Source organism: Acipenser ruthenus, chromosome 17 (assembly GCF_902713425.1).
Source record: "Acipenser ruthenus chromosome 17, fAciRut3.2 maternal haplotype, whole genome shotgun sequence".
Taxonomy (NCBI): Eukaryota; Metazoa; Chordata; class Actinopteri; order Acipenseriformes; family Acipenseridae; genus Acipenser; species Acipenser ruthenus.
In genome coordinates this window covers 11,174,068-11,200,373 of record NC_081205.1, presented here as the reverse complement: position 1 = coordinate 11,200,373, position 26,306 = coordinate 11,174,068, and the positions used below count along the sequence as shown (strand labels likewise).

Below are 26,306 nucleotides of genomic sequence, written 5' to 3'. Positions count from 1 at the left end.
CAAAAGTTGGGCATAGCCAAACCAACAGTTTGGAATGTCCTGAAAAAGAAAGAAACCACTGGTGTCTTCAGCAATCGGCAACGACCAGGTCGACCAAGGAAAACAACAGCCGTTGATGACAGAAAAATGACCAGAGCTGTGTAAAACAACCCTAAAATAAGTGTCAGTGAAATCACCAACAACCTCCAGAATGCTGGGGTGGAAGTGTCACAATCTACTGTTCGCAGAAGACTTCGGCAGCAGAATTACAAAGGCTACACTGCAAGATGCAAACCTCTGATCAGCACCAAAAACAGAAAGGCCAGATTAGAATTTGCTAAAAAGTACAGAGATCAGTAGAGTTTTGGAACAGAGTTTTATGGACAGATTAGACGAATATTAACCTTTATCAAAGTGATGGGAAGGCAAAAGTGTGGAGAAAAAAAGGAACTGCAGATGATCCAAAGCATACCACCTCATCTGTGAAGCATGGTGGAGGTAGTGTCATGGCATAGGCATGCATGGCTGCCTCTGGAACGGGCTCACTCATCTTTATTGATGATGTAACGAATGATGGCAGCAGCAGAATGACTTCAGAAGAGTACAGAAGCATCTTGGCTACCAATGTACAAGAAAATGCCACCAGACTCATTGGGCGGCACTTCACAATGCAACAGGACAATGACCCAAAACACACTGCCAATGCAACCAAGGAGTTCATCAGGGAAAAAAAGTGGAAAGTTTTAGTCTGGCCAAGTCAATCTCCTGATTTAAATTCGATTGAACATGCATTTCACTTGCTGAAGAGGAGACTGAAGTCAGAAATTCCCCAAAACAAGCAACAGCTGAAAATGGCTGCAGTAAAGGCTTGGCAAAGCATCTCAAAGGACGATATCAAGAGTCTGGTGATGTCAAAGTGTCGCAGACTCACTGCTGTTATTGCATGCAAGGGATTTGTGACTAAATACTAGCTTTTATACTTCTTATATTTGCATTAAGTTGAATTGTGCATTTATTGATACAGACAGATAACTTGTCACATCGTTTTCCTTTTGAGTTTACTGTATATCATACTTTTTTGTTTAATTCAAGAAAATAAAGACCTATGAACACCGATACAATAGCTTACTTGGCTAGAAAAAAATTGAACCGATATTAACCGGTATTTCATTTCATTCGAACCAGAACGGAACGAAATCAGCCGTTCAGAACTTTCGGAACCGGAGCCGAAAATTCCGGTTTGGTTCAGAGCTTTTCTGCTACGTGTTTCAGATCCTTGAAGAAGAATGAGAAGCTGCATAGTTTAAGAGTCGGGGGTAAAGTTCAGAGTTCCCGTTCTGTTTTTGTTTATTGCATTACCATAAGTATTATGTCTAACGCTTCTAATGCATAATACACAATAATAAGCAATTTTGTTTTACATATCACAAAACTGTTTAAGCACTAATGTGTTATACGCAATTGCATTATTTATGCTAGACGATTGTTTCATAATAAATCATGGTCATAATTAAGGGTCTACCTAAATCGTGATTTAGCGGATTTCGCGGAAATCATGAAATTGAGGGGTCACCACGAAATTCAACTCTTAGGGGCCAATGCATACAAACAAGGAAAAAAAAAAAAAACTTGTTTAAATGAACTACTGCACAATGCAAGCGACGCAAACTACTTATCTTCCTTCTGTAGGTAGCCCTTTTTTATTCCTTCACCGTCCCGTGTGCACTGCACTTAAGCAAAAAACAAACAAACAAAAAACATCCACAAGTAACATTTACAAAATAAATTATCCAAAGCAGTTAACGTTCTTGTTTACTATTCAAATGACAAAGCTTTAATCAGCCTATCAGTGCGTCTTTACTGCTTTTATGTGATCTGTACTGTGCATTAGGGGGTGGGACAAAGTTGGTGCTGCATTGTTTTGATTTAGGTTGCTAAAATCTAGTTTTCAGCATTGGAGGTAAAATACCAGAAATGGACGATTGAAAAAAGCAATGTATATTTCGGCTGATGATCGTTTCAAGATATTTCCCAAATAAACTACATGCAAACTGAGGTAATTGTTTTCCATATCTTAATGTGTCTTTGGAGAAAATACGATCGATCGCTATTTAGCTTCAGAATCAAACATTAAACAAAAGGCTATCACAGAGGCTGCTGAACAGAACGTAAAATAAACAGCTTTCAGAAACCAAACTGGAAAGTCAGCCCAGACAAGAAGTATTCCTGTCTGCAAGTTAAATTAGTGCTAAAACGGTCCAGCACAGCCACCTCGCTTCAACCTGCTGCTTGCTTTTTAAACACAGTTGGAATTTTAGACCCGAATAGCCATGTTCTCTGTGTTTTTACTCAGTACTAATAAAATAAATTATTGGATGGGGCAAATAATATGACAACAAATGTGCTGCATACATTGCCTTTATTAAAGTATGCCAGATGCCCTTGTGTAACTGAGTTTCTAATCGATTTCCACATCTGTATAACTTGGCAAAGCTGTGCCTTAACTTCCAACCAATTCAGTGCAGAACGTGCAGTCTTAATATATATATATATATGTATATGTGTATATATATATATGTGTGTGTGTGTGTGTATTCAGAAGTATTCACACCCTTTGATGCTATGATAGTATTGTCTACAAGGTGCTAGAAATGTCAATATGATAATGCAGAACCTAATTCTAGAAAAGTCTAGATAAATGCTGGATTGTAGGTTAACAAGTATAAAAGGCTTAGGCATAGGGTGATTGCTGTCATTACCAATAAGTCAATATTGGAAAAAGTAAAGAGCTATCTGAAAATTATTTATTGTCATAAAGCTGAAGAAGGATACAAGAAGATTTCCAAGCATTTGAGTATCCCAAGTTCAACTATTGTTTCTATTATCAAGTACAAGACTCATGATACTGTCAAAACGCTCCCTCAGTCTGGAAGAAAGTAAGTTCTTTCACCAAGAACAAGCAGAAGAATTGTGAGGAAGGTTAATAACAATCCAAACTGTCAAAGATATTCAAAGTGAATTGGCTGCAAGTGGTACTGGGGTTTCCATTTCAACCATTGGTCGAGTATTGCATGGTGGATGTCTCAATAGTCACAGGCCAAGGAAAAAGCCACTCTTAGGAAAATGTCACAAGGACAATCGCTTAAAGTTTGCAAAACAGCATTTGAATGATGAATATGAGTTCTGGTCAAAGATTTCATGGAGTGATTAAACAAAAAATTGAGCTATTTGGTCACGCCGATAGTTGTTACGTTTGGAGAAAATCTGGTGAAGCGTACAAAGAAAAGAACACCATACCTACTGTCAAGCATGGAGGTGGTAATATCCTTCTATGGGGCTGTTTTTCCTCTAATGGCACAGGCAATTTAGTTCCAATACATGGTAAAATGGATTCCATAGCATATCAAAAGATATTGGCCGATCGTCTGAAACCCTCCGCTACAAAACTTGGTTTAAAGTGGAACTGGACGTTCCAGCCCGACAACAATCCAAAGCACACATCAAAATCTACTTCAGAATGGTTGAAGAAGAATAAAATCAAGGTTCTGGAATGGCCTAGTCAAAATCCTGATCTAAATCCGATTGAGAATCTTTGGTATGAGTTGAAGGCTGTGCACAAGAGAAGTCCTCGGAATTTGAATGAACTGGAACAATTTTGCGTTGAAGAATGGTCAAAGATCACTAAAGAATCATACCTAAAGCTCATTGACAAATTTAAAAGAGATTATTATTGCTAAAGGTGCCTCAGCTAGCTATTCATTTAATTTTCCTTGTCAGGGTATGAATACTTTTGAATTAGCATTTTTTTGAGTTTTGCAAAAAAAATTGCTGAAATAAATAATTGTAGACATCTAGTTCTTGTAACTTTTTTTACAAAAGATTTTGCTACGAAAGATTTTTCCTGTATTTTTTGTTTTTGAGAAATTTCTAGAAATTATAAATTTCTATTGGGGTATGTAAACTTTTGAATACAACTATATATAAACGTTTGTGTGTTTCGTTACTGTGAATTTATCTCTTGGAATATTTTTCAGCCAAATTGTTCTCGTGTCTTCATGCACGGGAAATGAATGAAAGCTTACTGTTGAATTGCACCGTGCTGAAGCTGAGCATGATGGGACACAGCAGTGATCACTGCAGTATCCTTCTCGTTGTTGATATTTAAATGCTTTTGTAGCTGTGCCTGAACTACAACATCCTTTTTCTATTAGAAATTAAACAAACAAGTAAAAAAAAAAAATTAAACCGTTCAATACAGCAAAGGAAAAGATGTAAACAGGATTTGAAATAAACCGCTCATTCTCCGGAAATTGAGATAGCGGTATCCTGAAATGTGACGTCACTTGGTGCAAGCAGCGTATACAATGCGTAATAATACTTCAGTGTGTGGTGTTTGTCTACGAGACTGACCATGATTGGTATCTATAGGGTTTGTTGTATATTAATATCAAATAAACTTGATTTTACTGAGTTTGTATTTTTAGCAGTATTAGCAATAAAAAGTATCGCTATTCCGAAATTATTATTGATGTAGGTGCCCATCCCTATTTTAAAGTATTCAGAACGAATCAAGGAGAGATACAAATCAGGAAGGAGCCTAAATGCACTGGGGAAGGTAGTTTGTTTTTTGTTTTTTTGTTATTTTTTTTTATTTCAGTTTTTAAAATGTTTGTATTTGTTTATTTTTATCACTTGGAAAGGGGTGAAATCATCGTTAATTGAGTAACCATTGTCGTTGTTTTTCCAGTGTTTATTGGCTGTACATCGATTTTCATTTTTTTTTTGTATCGGGGGTGTATAATCTGTGTTTGTCAGTTAAAACTGAAAATCAGAAGCCCTAATTTATAATACCACTCAGTTTAAATGCATTTTTTTTGTAGTTACAAAAATATAACTTCTTGTACTAACTAGCAGGCCTACCACCAGTCCCCCAAAACACATACACCATATTCTTGTTTAATATGCTGGTTTGTTTTATTATTATTATTATTATTATTATTATTATTATTATTATTATTATTTTTGCCTGGTACTATATTTTACATATGACTATTAATTATGCCCATATACTTGAATTCAATCAATGTACCGACAGAATGCAGACAAACTAAACTAATTTCATGTCTCCAATAAATGCATAACGAATGAAACTACCTTGCTTAATAAAAATAAAGTGACCTGCTCATAGAAGCATGTGATTTACTGTACAGCAGCTTCCAGATACTTGCGCTAAGACTCCAAGCGGGAGGCTACAGCACCCCTAGGTGCTTATTTGAACTAATTCTGGAAGTAGTTTGTAAGCACACTCTTCTAGAGATGACTATGAAGTTGTTTTCGGGATGAGGTGTGTGTGTGTGTGTGTGTGTAACTCTACCCCTTGCTCTTACCTGGGTGCTGGATCTCTCCGCAGGATGATGAACACATAGTCCTGGAGCCCGGAGACATGTTCCCACCCTTCTCACCACCACCCTCCCCTCGAGGAAAACAGAAAAAGGGGCCCCAGAACCCCCAGCAGTTCCGCCTCTTCAGAGTGGTGCGGACCCCCGTCATTGACCATGTCAGGTGGGTTCAGCAGAGACGGAATGCAGTGACATTTAGAAATACTAAAATAAACTTAATAAGTCCATGACTAATTTTTTCTTAATGTCTTCAATGCGATCAGTGATAATGCTGCTAATACTAATAGGGGATAAGAAACATTTTTAGCACCCACTCCAGTGATCTCAAAGTATCAAAGTGTTCGATAGGTGTAAACTTCTATTTCCCATTGCAGGCACAGTCTGGACTTTGCCCTGTCCCGCCCTGTGACAGCACTGGATAACGAGAGGTTCACAGTCCAGTCCGTGATGGCCAAATTCGCATGTCCTGTAGTGCTGGTATGTGCAGCTCTCCTGTAACACATCTTAATGGCCTGCTGTGTCCATGTGAAAGTTGGTGCTCGTGAATTGACTTGAATAACCATCGTTTAGTCATTAACCCCTTCATGCATGAAATATTGAAGATAACTGAAAAGTCGTTTTGGACACATAATAAATGCATATTTAGTGAAACTTTTTATTCCATTACTTTTATATGGGGAATAAATTGCATCCTCATATGAGGTCATCATGCTTTTGCGTCTTCCACATCCCCCCTATTAAGATTAGAAGAGAGTTTTTTGTATTCGTCCCCATATGAGGTCTCCATGCATGAAAGGGTTAAACCGATACGACAAACACACACAAGACAAGCGATCTAACTTTTTATTTTGTAAATTGTCCTACAAAAATGATCCAATTTGCAGGGTCAATTATTTCTTATCTCTGGTTAAGAGGACTTGCTTTGAGGTCTTATCTTAAAATTTGGTGTGCAATAGTGTATTACTGTATGATTCTCTCACTCACATGACTTTGTACAGGAGAATGAATGCAAACACAATGCTGATGTCTGTGTGAATTGTATTGGTCTGTTTAGGATCTCCCTCAGTATTAACATTCTATGCAATCCTCTTTTCCAGTCTGCCTTCCTCATTACAAACACAGTGCGCTTCTTTGTCAACGCCCCTGGAGTCACGCCTTGGCAGTTCAGTTTCATACAGCTTCAGGTAGGCCAGTGTTTGTTAGGGATGGGGTCTGCTCTTTACTGGAGGCTGGAGCCCAGCTAGTCACGGGAGGATAGTGGGGAGTGAGCTTTGCAGTGTATCTGCTACACTACAGGGTTTATATGCACAGTTCTCTCTCTCCTGGAAAACGCACCTGAGTAAAAGTTGAGAAATGTATTCCCCATGCGATTTATGTCGTGTGATGTGTGATTAAAATATCCCAGCAATCAGGTTTGTGTATAAATATGTATTGCTGCACTACAGACAACGTGTGACACAGAACAGGTAACTGAATACGTGTCTTGTAAACAACAAGTTCAATGTCTACCAATTTTCATTTTCATACCAGTTTACATTAAATAGAAAAAAAAACATTCAAAAGCAAGAATGTTTTTTTTTTATTTACTGCACTGCGTGGATTTATGTGAAAAAGCTCCTGCCATCCTCTGTCTTGCCCATTGTAACTGAAACAGACACAGGCAGATAAGAATCAGGTGCCATTTACAATACAAATGAAATGTGCTACTGTACATAACGTATATGTGATTCTGTTTTTTTTTTATCCCCGCCCATGTATGTGTGTTCAGGTCCACTAGCAGTATTGCAGTAAATGCTCTTCCCTGTTGCAGGTGAATGGTGTTCTTCCCATTCTGCCTCTTGTGTTCCCGGTGATGTGGGTCCTGGTCACAGCGTACGGAGAGGCCCGAGTACTGGCAGAGTCCAGCAAGGCTTCTCCCACTGGCCTGGTGAGTTCTTCTGACTAAAGGGCTGGCCTGGCTTTCATTAGAGACCCAGCCAGTTCTGTAGCTTTTTCTTTTGACAGTGTTGGCTACCTATAGAAGGGGGATTACTGCCTTGGCCACACTTGCTTTTTACATTTTTAGAACTGTTTTTCCTGTTGTGATGGAACTTGGTATGGGCTTTCCCAGGCACTTGTTGAGAGTAATTGGAATCTAGGTCACTTTCTGGATAGAGCACATATCTTCAGAAAAGACCCAAATGTAATGGAACTTTGCATGGACATTTGGTACAGGAATATTTTACACATGTGAATGTAGGTTATTGTGACAAATGTTTTTACAGTACCAATATCTGAATGAAACTGTGAAGGCACTATATTAGGAAACACTAGTCTGATTTTAAAAGACCGTATTCTACAAAAGAAACCTGATACATTTAATGACAAATGGTTCAACTAAGAGTTAATGCAGCCCAGTTGAAGACATTAGAAGATACTGTTCGTTGAAACATTTGTTATTGAATTTATCATGTTTCTTTTAGTACTTCTAAACAGGTATGGTTTGGAATATTTTATAAGGTCGGTATGGTTTGCTTGCTACAGACCCTGTATGCAAAGCTGGTGATGTTGCTTCTGTTGAGGCTGAATCTGCCTGGTCGGCTGTGCCTGTTTGGTAACTGAGAGCTGCATTCATACTGATCCAGCAGGGTCTGATTAATAACTGAGAGCTGCATTCATACTGACCCAGCAGGGTCTGATTAATAACCTAGAGCTGCATTCATACTGACCCAGCAGGGTCTGATTAATAACTGAGAGCTGCATTCATACTGACCGAGCAGGGTCTGATTAATAACTGAGATGCATTCATACTGACCCAGCAGGGTCTGATTGAGAAGTGAGAGCTGCATTCATACTGACCTAGCAGGGTTTGATTGATAACTGAGCTGCATTCATACTGATCCAGCCGGGTCTAATTAATAACTGAGAGCTGCATTCATACTGACCCAGTAGGGTCTGATTGATAACTGAGCTGCATTCATACTGATCCAGCAGGGTCTGATTAATAACTGAGAGCTGCATTCATACTGACCCAGCAGGGTCTGATTAATAACCTAGAGCTGCATTCATACTGATCCAGCAGGGTCTGATTAATAACTGAGAGCTGCAGTCATACTGACCCAGCAGGGTCTGATTGATAACTGAGCTGCATTCATACTGATCCAGCCGGGTCTAATTAATAACTGAGCTGCATTCATACTGGTCCAGCAGGGTCTGATTAATAACTGAGAGCTGCATTCATACTGACCCAGCAGGGTCTGATTGAGAAGTGAGAGCTGCATTCATACTGACCCAGCAGGGTCTGATTAATAACTGAGAGCTGCATTCATACTGACCCAGCAGGGTCTGATTAATAACTGAGAGCTGCATTCATACTGACCCAGCAGGGTCTGATTAATAACTGAGAGATGCATTCATACTGACCCAGCAGGGTCTGATTAATAACTGAGCTGCATTCATACTGGTCCAGCAGGGTCTGATTAATAACTGAGAGCTGCATTCATACTGACCCAGCAGGGTCTGATTAATAACTGAGAGATGCATTCATACTGACCCAGCAGGGTCTGATTAATAACTGAGAGATGCATTCATACTGACCCAGCAGGGTCTGATTAATAACTGAGAGCTGCATTCATACTGACCCAGCAGGGTCTGATTAATAACTGAGAGCTGCATTCATACTGACCCAGCAGGGTCTGATTGGTAACTGAGCTGCATTCATACTGACCAAGCAGGGTCTGATTAATAACTGAGAGCTGCATTCATACTGACCCAGCAGGGTCTGATTGATAACTGAGCTGCATTCATACTGACCCAGCAGGGTCTGATTAATAACTGAGATGCATTCATACTGACCCAGCAGGGTCTGATTTTATAGCTGAGCTGCATTTGTACTGATCCAGCAAGGTTCCAGGCAGCAGGTCTCCATTGCAAAGACTCCACCCTCATGGATGGTGCTGTGGGGAAAGCTTTGGAGGAAGGTGTGCTTGTTTTAACCAGCATCTTCTTTTGCTCTAGCTGGCTAAGTTCTCAGAGGATACTCTAAGCAGCTTCACGGAGGTGGTGTCTTCACAGGTATAAAAACCAACCTACCCCCCTGCCCGACTTCCCTTGCCAAATCCCTCCACAATCTTCCCTTGAAATCCCTCCATCTCTCACCCACCCTTTTTTCACAGATGCCTTGAATCATATTTTGCTCAAATTTCCAGTGGTGTTCAACTACAGCCCTCAGTCCGTTTTAACAACCCAGTGCACAAATATAAAATGCTGTTCTGTACACCCTACTGACCTGTTATTTATGGAAGTGTGCAAACTATAATGAATACACATCTCTGGCTATAGAGTAATACAATTAAACAATAAAGAAGTGTTGATACAGATGTGTTATACAGTACTGGTCTTTTTTATTTAGTATTGCTGACTGCACTGCACTCGTATAAAATATGGTCCCTATTAAATACCAGAAAGCTGTAAACATGTAAATAATAATAATGACTGTGCTTTGTATATTTAGCTGTGTTAAAATATGTAATGCTAAACAGCGATTTTAAATCACAACTATCTTACATTTGTGAAAATAACTGAATATTGGGAGCATTTTAATTGACGCCCCCTCAATTTCAGTTAGTAGCTGAGAAGCAGCGTGTAACAGAAATGAGTTCTAAACAGCTTTGACTGCAGTTATTTTCGTAGAGGCTGATTGGAACAGAAAGCTGGTTTGTTGGATGGTTGAGGAGTACTGGAGTTGAACAGCCTTGCTTTTTCAGTTCTGAACCCCCCTCCCACCCTGCCTAAGGCCTGTTAGATGCCTTTACCTTTCCAGCCGACTATACTTGCATGATTGTATTACTAGCTCTTTAATCACAAAACCTTGATTCAGACAGAGATGGACGTGATATTTGATTTTATTCATTGGATTATGTTAATTAATTTGTTTTTTAAAAACATTTGTAGACATAATTTTAAATATATGGTGATTATAAAGGGAGTAGGCCAGTGTCCCACGGCACAACAGCAGTATCGATCACGTGAATGTACAACTTGCAGGATACAATAAGGAAATCCACAGGACCTTTCAGCCTACCTTGGCTTCCGCCCTCTCTCTCTTTTGATATACTAAGCTTCCCCCCACCACCCCTGAGGCAAATTTGTCACGAAATGGGGGGGAAAACTTTGCATAGGGCCCGGCCCATTGGTGCAAACTTAGCAAGGGAACAAAAGCTTAATAAATCTTCCTCTCATCACACCCCCACCACATGTACCCACCCCTCCCCACCCAATAGCTCCCCAAACCCCCCTCACTGTCTCAGCTCTGCATGCCTCTGCTCTACATGGCAAGGGTGCAAGACCCCATCGCTGCTGCCTGTCCACCAAGACTTTGCACAGCAGCCCAGTGTAATCACTGAAACTTCTTTTGCACCTCCAGGGGCTGGGCTGAGATTGGAGGACAGTCTCAGCTAAAGACAACACATTTTCTAGAGACTGTTCTTGTACCTCTATTTAGTACCTGTTCATTGATCTGTATCCCGCTTGAACAGCATGCATGTTTGAGGCTGATGATGCTCTCTGCACGGCTCACTTCAGAAGCTGTTTTTATGGTTTGTTCAGCTTCAAGTTGCACAGTGGAAACCTTATCTGGGGCAAGCAAAGGGCATTACAGCCTTTTTAAATGTTTTGGATTGATTTTGTAATTGCCGTGGTTCAGCCAACCAAAAACTAAATTTTTTGAAGTCAAGGTTAGTTAGTATCTTGTATTTTCTCATGTGCCCGAATATTACTGTTCTCATATTATTTATGTTGATTTGGGGAAATTTCAATTTTTTTTTTTTTTATTGTTATTTTAAATAAATTGTAAGTGCAAACCTGGGGTTGTATTACCTGTAGAAAAGTAACAGAGTTGCATTGAAAAATACGTTTACAGGGTTGCCAAAAATCAAGATACTAACCTGTAGAAACCTTAACTTCATATCAGAATAATATAATGCTCCAGGTTAGGTGGACTGGTTCAGTTCAACTTGAACAGACTGTGCATGTTGCAAATGGATTAAGAGTGTAGTTTTGTTTGACAATATTAAAGGGATACGTTACACCATCTATAAATTCAGAATATTGGATCCCCTACCAGTTTAATATCATAGGTGTGTTCAGTATTATTCTCTATTGATGTTTATTTTTTTTACCATGATAAATAACTTTACCAGCAAAAAATCTTAAACTGAATTTCTGAAGTGAAGTGGTTTTAGAAATGAGCACTAGGGGTGTGCAGCTGTAATCTCTGCCCTCTCTGCAACTGCGAGTTAGTAAATGGGAAAATATCTATCCGAAAATCTGTTTTACAAGGGACCTATATTACAGATGCATACCCCTAGTGGGCATTCTGCAAACTATCTCACTTCAGAAATGTAGTTTTAGAAGTGGTTGAATGATGTCATTTTTGCTGGAATAGTTCATAAGCCTGGTGAGTAATAATCTAAGCAGAAACCACACAAGAGAATATACACATAACAGTGTTGAGCAAGAAATTAAGCATTAGGAAAATGCAGGTGATATAAAGTACTACCCCTTTAAGAGCTGATGGACTAGATAAGAACTGTGCATTGCAGACCTTTGGTCAATTATAATTAGAATTACAATCACAGCCTAATTGTTTGCTGAAATTGCAATTGCAATGCTGTTTAGTCAATTAGTTACACTTATTCTGCAGTAATTACAATTAATTACAAGTATACTAAAAAGTAACTTTAAGCAAGTACACACTAACATGTTTATTTATTCTAAATAACTCGGCAATAATCACAGGTACAAATACAGAAACATACTATGTAATTTTTTTTTTTTTTTTTTTTTTTTTCAAACAAATAGATAGGGTGGTTGAAAATACAACAGTAATGATTGAATGACAAATAAATACATAATTGAACTGTAATCTGTCAGTTCTATGGTACAATTAAGCAGACAGCCATGGTTCAGCTGCTATTCCTGTTCCATTGTAATTGAGCCCAGGACTGGTGTATTGTGGTCCTGATTTGCTGAGCTGCTGGTATGAAGTGCATTATTACCTAACGATTAAAGATTACTGTAGATCTACTACAATATCACAATCATACTGATTTATCATCTTGTATTAATCTCTTTATAATCACCTGATTGATTTATCCTTTGCATGCTCTGATTGAAGTTTCTGGTCTGAATTTAAACATGTTTGTGAAGTTCTCTGGTAAGCACAAAATAAAAAAAACCTGCCATAGTGAATGTATCTATAATGTTCTGGTGGTTCTCCAGCAGTAAAGCCTGGTTCAACCCCCTCCAAGATTCAATCATGGATTTCTTGGTGCATTCTACATCTATTTAATGTAAACAAGGAGTAGTAAAAGTGTGTGCTAAATAAGGACAGTTAGTAAAGAAACAAGTTCTGAATAACGGTGCAGTAACACACAAATACATTCAAAATGAGTTTCTGTTGATTTACCACATTACAAAAAAAATAAACATGTGAATGTATCCTTCTGTACAGTGGTAACCGTGGATTTTCAAGCCATTTAATGTTTTTCCATCTCTGTCCGGTTGAATGGCATTAAGCTAACTTAATTAGAACTTCAGTTGAACATGAGCCCAATTTGAATATTCTTCTAAATCCAGATCTCCAAAATGCATAAACATACCGACTGCTGTAAACGAGGGCAGAGTGAGCCCCTTTATTCCTGGAGGAACACTTGCAGCGTTGTTATTGAGGCAATGCTGAAGAAAAGAGGTTCAGCAAGAGGTCTGGCCTCTCTAGGAATCCAGACTTTCACACATCCAAAAGGCCGCTTTCCATGACATTCCCCTGTAGATGCCCAACGTTGTGCTTTTTGATGGCACCTAAAGACTGCTTTTGTGGGCAACAGTCTGAAAATGTGTGATTGGTTGACAGGAGATGCTGCGTTGCATCTGGACACACTTCCTGTGTGTCCTGCAGGGGAAGTCCATGACTCTGTGCTACACGTCGAGTCTGCTGCACAGCCTGGGCTCGGTCACAGTGAGTAACTCTAAATACATTGAAAGTGCTTTCATTGACCCCTTCCCCCTTCATTGTAGATAGTGTATATGTTATGACCCCCAACCCATCTAGATTGGGTTGACAACATTGGGTTGGGGTTCACTTACATTTTTAGAAACCGAAATCTGTTTGTGTTCGGGGTGGGGTTGTTTTGCGAATTACCCCATTGCGATGCAGAACATTCACTTAACCCGAACCAAATCTGAAGAAGATCATCCGAAGACACAACTCAGCAGTGAGCAGCAACGTCCCTGTGCGCGTCGTCTTCCAATGAAAGCTACAGTACCACATTAGCTGCGCAGTACACAGCAGAGTATTCAGAATAAAATAACACATCAAATACCTAAATATTCTACATTTGTTTAACTCTAACAAGTAATAACATTACTAAAATAATCTGAGTAGTGCAACTGGTCCAGAATGCTGCTGCTGCAAGAATACTGACAAGTACAAAACTAACTGAACATATTACATCTGTCTTGGAAACCTTGCATTGGATACCTTTCAAATATCAGGTTATTTAAGATTCTTCTGTTGACCTTCAAGGCTATTCGAGGAACTAAATATTTATTGGACTTTCTGCATCCCTACATACATACTAGCATATTGTTGGAATGTATTTTCTGTTGTTTTGGCCAGGTTACAATATTTCAATCAAGCAATCAATCAGTAAATGTATTTTTATACAGCGCCTTTCATGGTAATGGCATCCCAAAGCACTTTACAAGAAAAATACAAACAAAAAAATAATAATAATACAAAGTACAATGTCAATACTAAAGTAAACACATTACAAGCATTACAAAACGATTAACATAAAAAAAAAAAAAAACTCTATTACCAAAAGCTAGGAAAATGATGGTACTCTGTGTACTGCACAGCTAATGTGGTACTGTAGCTTTAATTGGAAGATGACGTGCACAGTGACGTTGCTGCTCACTGCTTGAGTTATGCTGTGTTTTCGGATGATCTTCTGCATCGCAAGACAACTCCACCCCGAATACGAAAAGATTTTGGGCTTCTGAAAATGTAAATGAACTCCAACCCGATGTGGTCGACCCGGTCTAGATTGGGGTGTTTTTCGGGCTGGGGTCCTAACATATACGTGATACAAAAAGCAGTTTCTGATCCTCTCAGTTCAGATTTGTCCATTTTCAGACCTCATCACCCAGTTATCTATTTTAAAGGCCACTCATTGTGGGTTTTCTGGTGATTTTATCCCTTTATAAAAAACAAATGCGTTGATGGCCCTTAAGCAGCGCGTTCTGACGTGCTAGTGTTTCTTGCTCTGTTGGTCCTGAATCTGTTTCTTGCAGTATTGCTGTGATAGGCAGGTCCCTTCTGTTATAGTTTCTTGCTGTATTGCTGTGATCCAGTCAGGTCCCTCATGTTGCAGGTGCTGTGCTGTGTGGATAAGCAGGGGATCTTATCGTGGCCCAACCCCAGTCCTGAGACGGTGCTCTTCTTCAGCGGGAAGGTGGAGTCTCCCCATGACAGCCAGGAGGACCTGAAAGACGACCTCTCCATGGGGTCCTTCTGCAGGACGGAGGGGGAGGAGGACCGAGATGAGGTGAGGGTGACTGCACACTCAAACAGTTAATCTGCGACCAAGATACTGATCCAGTGAAATAAAACTAGCATTTATAAATCTCTCTGTCTCTCACCTATATAAAGGCACAGGAGGTGGATGCCCTGTTGTGTGCCGCCCCCCCTGCCCTGGACTCTCTGTGCATGGAGAACGAGCAGCAGCACAGTGAGACCTCCCTTGACACGCCACGCTCCTCCGACACCCAGAGACAGAGCCGGCAGACAGACAGCCGTCGAACCAAACACCCCTCAGGGTCCAATGTGAGCTTCAGCCGGGACACTGAGGGCGGGGAGGACCCCTCACAGGTATAGCACAGGGAATGGGACACTGAGGGGGTGGAGGAGGACCCCTCGCAGGTATAGCACAGGGAATGGGACACTGAGGGGGTGGAGGAGGACCCCTCGCAGGTATAGCACAGGGAATGGGACACTGAGGGGGTGGAGGAGGACCCCTCACAGGTATAGCACAGGAAATGGGACACTGAGGGGGTGGAGGAGGATCCCTCACAGGTATAGCACAGGGAATGGGACACTGAGGGGGTGGAGGAGGACCTCTCACAGGTATAGCACAGGGAATGGGACACTGAGGGGGGAGGAGGACCCCTCACAGGTATAGCACAGGGAATGCAAGTGCTTACTGCGTCATAACCAGACATCCTAGTTTTTTCTAAATTGAGCCCCACCCCCATCACATTATATGATACACAAACAGTACTGTTGAATAACAGTTAACACAGGAAGTATTTATTGGTACAATTTTAAATTATGGAAGTTACACGCTCACCAGTGCCATCAATCAATAATATAAACAAACTTACCATTTTACTTTAAACATTACAAATACGTCTGTGCAGTAATAATAAAAAAACAATCAGAATCAATCAATCAATATTTATTTTATATAGCGCCTTACAAGATAGTGAGGAAAAATGCAGAATACATTACATACAGTGAAATACAGGGCATAGCACATTAAATACAACAGTAAAAAACAATGCAAATACATTAAATAAAAGCCTAGGATGTGAATTCTAAACATTGTGGATGCGTGTGTCAAGCAGAATTAAACGAATAAGATGGAGTGAAAAACCTGGAATAGCAATTTAGACAACGGCTAATAACAGATACCAGGCTTAGAGAGCATTAAAAGCAAGAGAGAACAAGTGGGTCTTCAGAGTTGATTTGAAGCGAGCGATTGTGGGAGCTGCATGCACTAAAGCTGGGAGAGAGTTCCAGAGAGTCCGGGCCATGAAGCTAAAAGAGCGCTCTCCGAGTGGGCGCACTTTTGCATGGGTATAACCAGCAGGCCTGAGTCAGAGGACCTCAGCTTGCATGTAGGGACATAGCGGGTCAGCAGGTTGGAGAGATACCCTGGACGTGTGTGATGGAGTGCCTTGTAGGCAAGCAGGACAACTTTTAAAAGTAGGTAGCCAGTGCAGTTGGTCAAGATGTTGGGTAATGTAATCATGTTTTTTACATCTGGTAAGGATCATAGCAGTGGCATTTTGAACCAGCTGCAATCTGTTTATGGTGTGTGACGGAAGACCACCATTGAGAGAGTAGCAGTAGTCGAGGGAAAGGTAGGGACAGACCTTTGATGTTTTGAAGGTGGTAGAAGGAGGATTTGACTACAGAGGAGATTTGGGCATCAAAGGAGAGGTTACTATCCAGAAGTACACCAAGGCTTCGTACAGTGGGAGAAGGCAGCAGCAGACAGTTTCCAAGGCTCAAGGCAGCAATATTGAGATTCTTGAGTTGAGTTTTCGATCCTACTAGAAGTAGTTCAGATTTGTTGGTGTTGAGCTGAAGAAAATTGGCAGAAATCCAGTAGTAACAACGCACTGGATACTGAAGTAAACTGCAGCTACGATTCAGCATGAATGTGACGGTGCGCCTCATTCAGCCTTCACCTCTGTGCACCAGAGGCAGTTTTATTGAACGAGTATGTTTACGTAAATGTAAAGCAACATTGCCTGTGCTGATGATTATATATGATAAGTGTCGTGATTTGGTTATCAAACAAACAAAAACTAAAAATTCTCAAACATAGAAAATCTGTGTTTTTCTGCAGCAAACAGATTCCTAGGATCCCTGCTCATAACTATAAAACAACAACCGGATGTCTTTTTCAATCAGTCATTGGTAATAACTTTGTATTCGTTGCAGCTAGAGAAGAAAGTGATGTGTGAAAGACATTGTAGGTAACGGCTGAAGATACATTTGTCACTTAATTGAGATTCTGTTCATTTCAATTATTATTTCCAATCGTGCTCCTGGCGCTGACTATTTGATCAATGCAGTAAAAAAAAAAAAAAAAAAAATTCTGTAGTATATAATTTTGAAGAGCTAACCATTCCTTTAAGTTTGACCTAATATTTGTTATCATTACTTACGTTACATTGGTTTAACATTGATTTTCCTATTTGAAAGAGATGCACAGATTAAGGTAAATGTGCATTGATTTTTAATGGTATTTTAAAGGAAAGTAGTCAACACTGAAAATTTGCTTCTGGGAGTTTGAGTAAATAACAATGTGGAATGTTTAGGGTTTTTCTAGACCGTGACTTTCAGCATATTGTTTTATGTGTATACCTATGTAGAAAAATCTGATGAGTGATTCGTTTTCCGTGTCGACTGTGTTCCTTGACATCACCTCTTGAAGTAGAATGCAATGAACCGGAGAGCTACTATTGGAATAGCTGCAAGGAAAGATCAATACAGTTTCTTAATAGCTTTGAAAAAGAAATCTGTTAAGTCACACTTGTATAGGACAATGTGTTTCATATAGGATAATGTGTGACCTACAAAATGATGGCAATACATATTGGGTACTGGATTGTTTTTGTTAGCAATGTACATTTAAATATAAATAAATATGCAGTTCGGTTTTTAAGGTAAAACTACAAGAAACTAAGAGAAGTAGACAAAAGTTCAGAAGAATTAGCATTGACCTGTGTACAGGGCAGTGGCGCCTCCCTCCTGTGTACTGAAAGCAATGCCAGCCTAAGAAACCGTGGGCTGCATTCCCAACATTTACAGAGTTCTCAGCTTACAGCATTTTATTTTTATGTTTTTAAATAAAACAAATCGATGACTTGAGAGGTTAACAAATCGATAACTTGAGAGGTTTTTTTTTTTTTGGTTACTCGTTTATAAATTATAACATTGGGCTCCTGAGTGGCGCATCCGGTAAAGGCGCTCCGCGTGGATTGCAGGATCTATAGTCTGGACGTCGCCGGTTCGAATCCAGGCTATTCCACTGCCAACCGTGGACGCGAGCTCCCAATGGGTGGCGCACAATTGGCCGAGCGTCACCCGGGGGTGGGGGCTTAGGTTGGCCAGGGTGTCCTCAGCTCACCATGCACCAGCGACCCCTGTAGTCTGGCCAGGCGCCTGCTGGTTTACCAGTAAGCTGCCCAGAGCTGTATCCTCCAACATTGTATCTCTGAGGTGGCTGCATGGTGGGTCTGCAGTGTGAAAAGAAGCGGTCGGCTGACGGCACACGCTTCGGAGGAAAGCGTGTGTTCGTCTTCGCTCTCCCGAGTCGGCGCAGGGGTTGTAGCGATGAGCTGAGCCTAAAAATAATTGGATATTCTAAATTGGGAGAAAACAATAAAAATAATTGGCGGCTGCTAAATTAAAAAAAAAAAAAAGATAACATTGAAACAAAATGAAACGCTTCAAGTAACGTTTGTGTTAAACAATTGGCTTGCTTGGGTCGGTTGGATATTTCATTTTTTCCGCCAAGCTTAACAAAATGAAACTGCGTTCAGATTGTTTCTTTGTAATAAATAGAAAGCATGTTTGAGTTGGGGCTTGGTTAGATAGCATTGTGTTGTTATTGAAACATGTGTGGAGTAGTGGTTAGGGCTCTGGACTCTTGACCGGAGGGTTGTGGGTTCAATCCCCAGTGGTGGACACTGCTGTTGTACCCTTGAGCAAGGTACTTTACCTAGATTGCTCCAGTACAAACCCAACTGTATAAATGGGTAATTTATGTAAAATAATGTGATATCTGTATAATGTGAAATAATGTATAATGTAATATCTTGTAACAATTGTAAGTCGCCCTGGATAAGGGCGTCTGCTAAGAAATAAATAATAATAATAATAATAACATGTTTGACTGTGTTTCAGCTATGCGGGGACAGCCTGGGCTGCGAGGCAGAGGATTATGTGTGTGATTACCACCTGGAGATGCTGAGCCTCTCCCAGGACCAGCAGAACCCTGTCAGCATCCAGTTCGACGAGTCCAACTGGCAGTACCACCTGACCTCGCTGAAGCCGCTGGGGCTGAATATCCTGCTGAACCTGTGCAACGCCAGCGTGACCGAGCAGCTGTGCCGCTTCTCTGACCACCTGTCCAACATCGCGCTGCAGGAGACACACTGCTCTGTCCTGCCTGTCCACATCCCCTGGGGCCTCTGTGAGCTCGCCCGCCTCATAGGTGAGACTTGTCTCCCCCATTCACAAACACTGAGTAATACACACTGTATATCACACTCCATTTTCTCTAAAACATGATACTTGAAAATCCCAGGATCAAGAGAGACATTTCAGTAATTGCATTCATAGATATTTAATGAATGTGCTGACTTGTTTTTTTTTATTTGTATTTAATTAAACTTCATTTATATAATAATATAAAACGTGATTATTTTCAGTCAATTAAGCACCCTAAATATAAACAAAAGAAACTTGGTTGCAAAGTCCTGTGCGGGTCCAATTTTTCCGACCCGGACCCGCTACTACTGGACCCGACCCGCACACACAACCCGCTGCAGCACCGTCTTCTTCCCTGTGACCCGACCCGACCTGCTTTAATAAGACTTGCAACCCGACACGAACTCACAAGTGTTTATCCTTTACCTACTGCCTGCGTCGACTGACTCTCTCACATTAACACACAGATATCTCTACCATTCTTGAGAGTTTATACAATAGGCCAGGGGTAGGCAACCCTGGTCCTGGAGTGCCACAATCCTGCAGGTTTTGTAGGTATCTCTTAATCGTCAATTGCTAAATACCTGGAACACATGGTAATTCTAACCAATTAAGCCAATCATTAAATCAATTAATTTATTAAGGGGCTTGGGTAAAACAAAAACCAGAAATGTCTGTGGCACTCCAGGACCAGGGTTGCCTACCCCTGCAATAGGCTATACAGCATGGTAGCTCCCTCTAGTGGTCTGGATATATTTTAACATTGTAACATTAACTATCTCTACTTACTTTACTATAAAATACCTACAGTGCCTTGCGAAAGTATTCGGCCCCCTTGAACTTTGCGACCTTTTGCCACATTTCAGGCTTCAAACATAAAGATATGAAACTGTAATTTTTTGTGAAAAATCAACAAGAAGTGGGACACAATCATGAAGTGGAACGAAATTTATTGGATATTTCAAACTTTTTTAACAAATAAAAAACTGAAAAATTGGGCGTGCAAAATTATTCAGCCCCCTTAAGTTAATACTTTGTAGCGCCACCTTTTGCTGCGATTACAGCTGTAAGTCGCTTGGGGTATGTCTCTATCAGTTTTGCACATCGAGAGACTGAAATTTTTGCCCATTCCTCCTTGCAAAACAGCTCGAGCTCAGTGAGGTTGGATGGAGAGCATTTGTGAACAGCAGTTTTCAGTTCTTTCCACAGATTCTCGATTGGATTCAGGTCTGGACTTTGACTTGGCCATTCTAACACCTGGATATGTTTATTTGTGAACCATTCCATTGTAGATTTTGCTTTATGTTTTGGATCATTGTCTTGTTGGAAGACAAATCTCCGTCCCAGTTTCAGGTCTTTTGCAGACTCCATCAGGTTTTCGTCCTGTATTTGGCTCCATCCATCTTCCCATCAATTTTAACCATCTTCCCTGTCCCTGCTGAAGAAAAGCAGGCCCAAACCATGATGCTGCCACCACCATGTTTGACAGTGGGGATTGTGTGTTCAGGGTGATGAGCTGTGTTGCTTTTACGCCAAACATAACGTTTTGCATTGTTGCCAAAAAGTTCGATTTTGGTTTCATCTGACCAGAGCACCTTCTTCCACATGTTTGGTGTGTCTCCCAGGTGGCTTGTGGCAAACTGTAAACAACACTTTTTATGGATATCTTTAAGAAATGGCTTTCTTCTTGCCACTCTTCCATAAAGGCCAGATTTGTGCAGTATACGACTGATTGTTGTCCTATGGACAGAGTCTCCCACCTCAGCTGTAGATCTCTGCAGTTCATCCAGAGTGATCATGGGCCTCTTGGCTGCATCTCTGATCAGTCTTCTCCTTGTATGAGCTGAAAGTTTAGAGGGACGGCCAGGTCTTGGTAGATTTGCAGTGGTCTGATACTCCTTCCATTTCAATATTATCGCTTGCACAGTGCTCCTTGGGATGTTCCCTCCTAAACCCTCCCCCCCCTCCTCCTCCCTCCTCTATCTCCCCTGACGACTTTGCCTCCTTCTTCTCTTCTAAAATCTCAGATATCCGCAAACTCTTTAACACCTCTCCCTCCCCCGCACCCCCTCCTGCTCCAACCCCTACACCCACTACATCCCCTACTAACTCGCCCTCCCTCTCCACCTTCTTGCCCCTCTCAGACTCTGACCTCTCCTCCCTGCTCCAGGGTCACAAACCCACCACGTGTGCCTTGGACCCCCTCCCCACTCACCTCTTTCAAGCTGCTGCTCCTGCTCTACTCCCCTTCATCTCCTCCCTCCTCAACACCTCTCTACTTTCTGGCATCTTCCCCTCTGCCTTCAAAAAAGCCTCTATCACTCCCCTCCTCAAAAAACCTACCCTCGACCCCACCTCCCTCCAGAGCTACCGTCCTGTCTCCCTCCTACCCTTCCTCTCCAAAACCCTCGAGCGGACTGTACACCGCCAGCTCTCTGCTTTCCTGTCCAACCACTCTCTGCTTGACCCTCTTCAATCTGGCTTCCGCTCTGCTCACTCCACTGAAACCGCCCTTCTCTCTGTCACCAACTCACTTAAGTGTGCCCGAGCTGCCTCTCTCTCCTCTGTCCTAATTCTCCTCGACCTCTCTGCTGCCTTTGACACTGTTGATCACTCTATTCTACTATCATCTCTTGCTGACCTGGGGATCTCTGGCACTGCTCTGGCCTGGTTCTCCTCCTACCTCTCCAACCGCACTTACCAGGTAACCTGGCGTGGAGCAACCTCCACACCTCACCCTCTCTTGACTGGAGTCCCCCAAGGGTCAGTCTTGGGTCCTCTCCTGTTCTCTCTCTACACCCGCTCCCTGGGCCCCCTCATCGCATCCTATGGTTTCTCATACCATTTCTATGCTGATGATGCTCAGATTTTCCTCTCCTTCCCCACCTCTGACTCCACCATCTCCTCCCGTATCTCTACCTGTCTGTCTGCTATTTCCTCCTGGATGCACTCGCATCACCTCAAACTCAACCTCTCTAAATCTGACCTCCTTTTCTTTCCCTCCTCCTCCCCCTCCTCTGATCTCTCTATCTCTGTTCCTCTGGAATCTACCACACTCTCTCCCTCTTCCTCAGCTAAAAACCTTGGAGTCACCCTGGACCCCTGCCTCTCTTATTCCCAGCACATCTCCACTCTGGCACGCACTTGCAGATTCTTCCTGAGCAACATCCGAAGAATCCGACCCTTCCTCACCAACTATGCTACCCAGCTCCTGGTCCAGGCCCTGGTACTCTCCCGCCTAGACTACTGCAACTCCCTCCTGGCTGGCCTCCCTGCGTCCGCCACCCGTCCGCTCCAGCTCATCCAGAACTCTGCTGCTCGCCTGGTGTTCTCTCTACCTCGCTTCGCCCACGCTACTCCACTACTCCGCTCGCTCCACTGGCTCCCGATCACCGCTCGCATCCAGTTCAAGACTCTTGTACTAGCCTACAGATGCCTTGATCAGACTGCACCCAGCTACCTCCAGACCCTCATCTCTCCCTACACCCCCACTCGACCTCTCCGCTCCGCCTGCACTAGAAGACTGGCTCTACCTCCGCTACGCTCCCCTGCCTCCCGAGCCCGCTCCTTCTCCACCCTTGCTCCGCAGTGGTGGAACGACCTTCCTACAGATGTCAGGACTGCCCAGTCCCTGACCACTTTCCGGCGCCTCCTTAAGACTCACCTCTTCAAACAGCACCTGTAGAACTCCTCTGTTGTATCCTGGGACACTATCACCCTTCATTTAAATATGCTTTATTTTGCTCTTATCTGCCCCCTATTTTACTGCATTTAATCCTGTACCTCAGAATATTGTAATCTCCCAAGTGTTTAATCTGTAGTATTTTGTACTTAATCATATCCTGATGTAACTATCACTACTTAATCATATCCTGATGTAACTTTCACTATTATCTGCTGTATTATTGAATTGTGGTTTGTCACACTTGAGAATTATTGTATTTCTTGTTCTTATTGTATGACTTATATTGTAACACTTGAATGTATTTGTATTTGCTTGCGATTGTAAGTCGCCCTGGATAAGGGCGTCTGCTAAGAAATAAATAATAATAATAATAATAATGTTTAAAGCTTGGGAAATCTTTTTGTATCCAAATCCGGCTTTAAACTTCTCTACAACAGTATCTCGGACCTGCCTGGTGTGTTCCTTGTTCTTCATGATGCTCTCTGCGCTTTAAACGGACCTCTGAGACTATCACAGTGCAGGTGCATTTATACGGAGACTTGATTACACACAGGTGGATTCTATTTATCATCATTAGTCATTTAGGTCAACATTGGATCATTCAGAGATCCTCACTGAACTTCTGGAGAGAGTTTGCTGCACTGAAAGTAAAGGGGCTGAATAATTTTTCAGTTTTTTATTTGTTAAAAAAAGTTTGAAATATCCAATAAATTTCGTTCCACTTCATGATTGTGTCCCACTTGTTGTTGATTCTTCACAAAAAATTACAGTTTCATATCTTTATGTTTGAAGCCTGAAATGTGGCAAAAGGTCGCAAAGTTCAAGGGGGCCGAATACTTTCGCAAGGCACTGTATCTTCTTTTCGTGCCACCAGTTGAAAGGGAGCGACAGTTTTGTGGCTGTCGTTCACAAAAACATAATGACAGGTTTTGCAAGCAACGGATCCAGTCACATGTTCGTTGTTTTCATTCGCTATGATTCCAAAAGAATTCCACACTTGTGATTTACCTCTTGAACTACAAACATTTTTAATATCACCAAGCATACTTGATAAAAGGATCTTGAGACGTATCAAGCAGCAAAACAAACCGAGAACACTGCTTCGTCAACTGACTCCTCCCTAATCGCCTCCTGCTTTGGTGCTGGAAATATTGTAAAAACTGTATAAGTCGAATTTCTGGGTATTTTTAAGGGGTCCTAAAAAGAGGGGCGCGACTAATACATCGGTGCGACTACACCACTTCCACTGGTAATGCGTCAGTGGAATTATTACAGCCAGAATTGAACAAATGTTCTGTCAACAACACAATAAAGAAATGCAAAAACACTATCTCTAATTAAACATTTAAAACATATTAAATCCCAGCAACCCTTTAGTACCCATGAATGTCAACTAAATGTAGTTAGCAGATGTGGGTAAAAAATAAAAAAACGTAAAACACTGATATACGCACCAAGCACGTAAGAACTATTTAATTAATACCCACAACACAGACGTTTTATATAAAAAACGGCTCAATGAGACAAAAACAGGATGTTAAACTTAAATACTGTACTATATTATAAGTTTTGTACTTACTCCTTTGCTGTTTTTTTCTCTCGTATAATCCTCATGCAGCTGTATTCTCTTTTCATGCAAAGCAGCTACACGATTTAAACAGAGCATGCTTTTTTGGATGGATGCAACGCAGGTGTTTTTTCCAAACCAAAATAGCTAAATACATTTTGTTAACTAATGCATAAATTAAGAAACAAAAGGCAGCCAGTTTGACATAATTTCCTCACATGTCACACTAGTACTTCACACTGAAGTTTTTAGTTTTTTTCCAGCTCCAGTGTACTGGATTTACTTGTAGTTGAAACAAGGGCGGGTCAGCTCAACAAAGCCTGATAGGCTACAGTAGACTATCAATGCTTATATCAAGAAACTGAGTGGTCGGAATTTCTGTCAACACACCGTAACTTTTGGGTATGGTCGTATTTATAGATCATGGAGAATATATATTTCATGACAGTACTCCAACAGTGCAGATTATTCTTATTTCACACGGTACATATATATAGTAGCGGTTTGAGCTGAACCACCCTGCTTGGAACCCATAGCGTGCAAAATGCTACAATATATATATATATATATATATTTACAACACAATCGCACAATGTCCCGGTTTAAAAAAATATATATTTTAATGATTATACAATTTTTAAAGTCAGGATTAATCTTTGTTATCCTGCTCTGAAACATGTTTATTTAATCACGGTATGTTACCATGGATTCAAGCCTGAGTTGTTATCTCGTTTTGTGCAACAGAATGAGCCTGACTTTCAAAATTTAAACTTGGGAGTTATCAGGATAACTCTTAGTTTCAAACACTTTGCAACACTTTGTGCAACATGCAAATAATGGAATGTGATGTTTGTGAACATTTCTACAGCAATTATTTATATATATATACAGACGTGCTCAAATTTGTTGGTACCCTTACAGCTCATTGAAATAATGCTTCATTCCTCCTGAAAAGTGATGAAATTAAAAGCTATCTTATCATGTATACTTGCATGCCTTTGGTATGTCATAGAATAAAGCAAAGAAGCTGTGAAAAGAGATGAATTATTGCTTATTCTACAAAGATATTCTAAAATGGCCTGGACACATTTGTTGGTACCCCTTAGAAAAGATAATAAATAATTGGATTATAGTGATATTTCAAACTAATTAGTTTCTTTAATTAGTATCACACATGTCTCCAATCTTGTAATCAGTCATTCAGCCTATTTAAATGGAGAAAAGTAGTCACTGTGCTGTTTGGTATCATTGTGTGCACCACACTGAACATGGACCAGAGAAAGCAAAGGAAAGAGTTGTCTGAAGAGATCAGAAAGAAAATAATAGACAAGCATGGTAAAGGTAAAGGCTACAAGACCATCTCCAAGCAGCTTGATGTTCCTATGACAACAGTTGCAAATATTATTAAGAAGTTTAAGGTCCATGGAACTGTAGCCAACCTCCCTGGGCGCGGCCGCAAGAGGAAAATCGACCCCTGATTGAACAGAAGGATAGTGCGAATGGTAGAAAAAGAACCAAGGATAACTGCCAAAGAGATACAAGCTGAACTCCAAGGTGAAGGTACGTCAGTTTCTGATCGCACCATCCGTCGCTTTTTGAGTGTAAGTGGGCTCCATGGAAGAAGACCCA

At 41.1% G+C, this 26,306-nt stretch overlaps 1 protein-coding gene across 6 annotated transcripts in view; it reads left to right on the top strand.

Annotated features, from left to right (window-relative positions):
* Window positions 1-26,306, top strand: part of tmem94 (transmembrane protein 94) — a 76,289-nt gene that overhangs the window by 26,454 nt on the left and 23,529 nt on the right. For 4 of the 6 annotated variants that reach the window (XM_058989972.1, XM_058989970.1, XM_058989971.1 and 1 more), the window contains 9 exons: window positions 5,390-5,541; window positions 5,753-5,855; window positions 6,476-6,562; window positions 7,189-7,305; window positions 9,375-9,431; window positions 13,270-13,374; window positions 14,792-14,965; window positions 15,070-15,288; window positions 19,120-19,429. In XM_058989972.1, coding sequence (XP_058845955.1) covers window positions 5,390-5,541; window positions 5,753-5,855; window positions 6,476-6,562; window positions 7,189-7,305; window positions 9,375-9,431; window positions 13,270-13,374; window positions 14,792-14,965; window positions 15,070-15,288; window positions 19,120-19,429 — 1,324 coding nt within the window. The remainder of the gene's footprint in view (window positions 1-5,389; window positions 5,542-5,752; window positions 5,856-6,475; window positions 6,563-7,188; window positions 7,306-9,374; window positions 9,432-13,269; window positions 13,375-14,791; window positions 14,966-15,069; window positions 15,289-19,119; window positions 19,430-26,306) is intronic. The other 2 variants (XM_058989973.1, XM_058989974.1) reach the window with 2 other exon arrangements.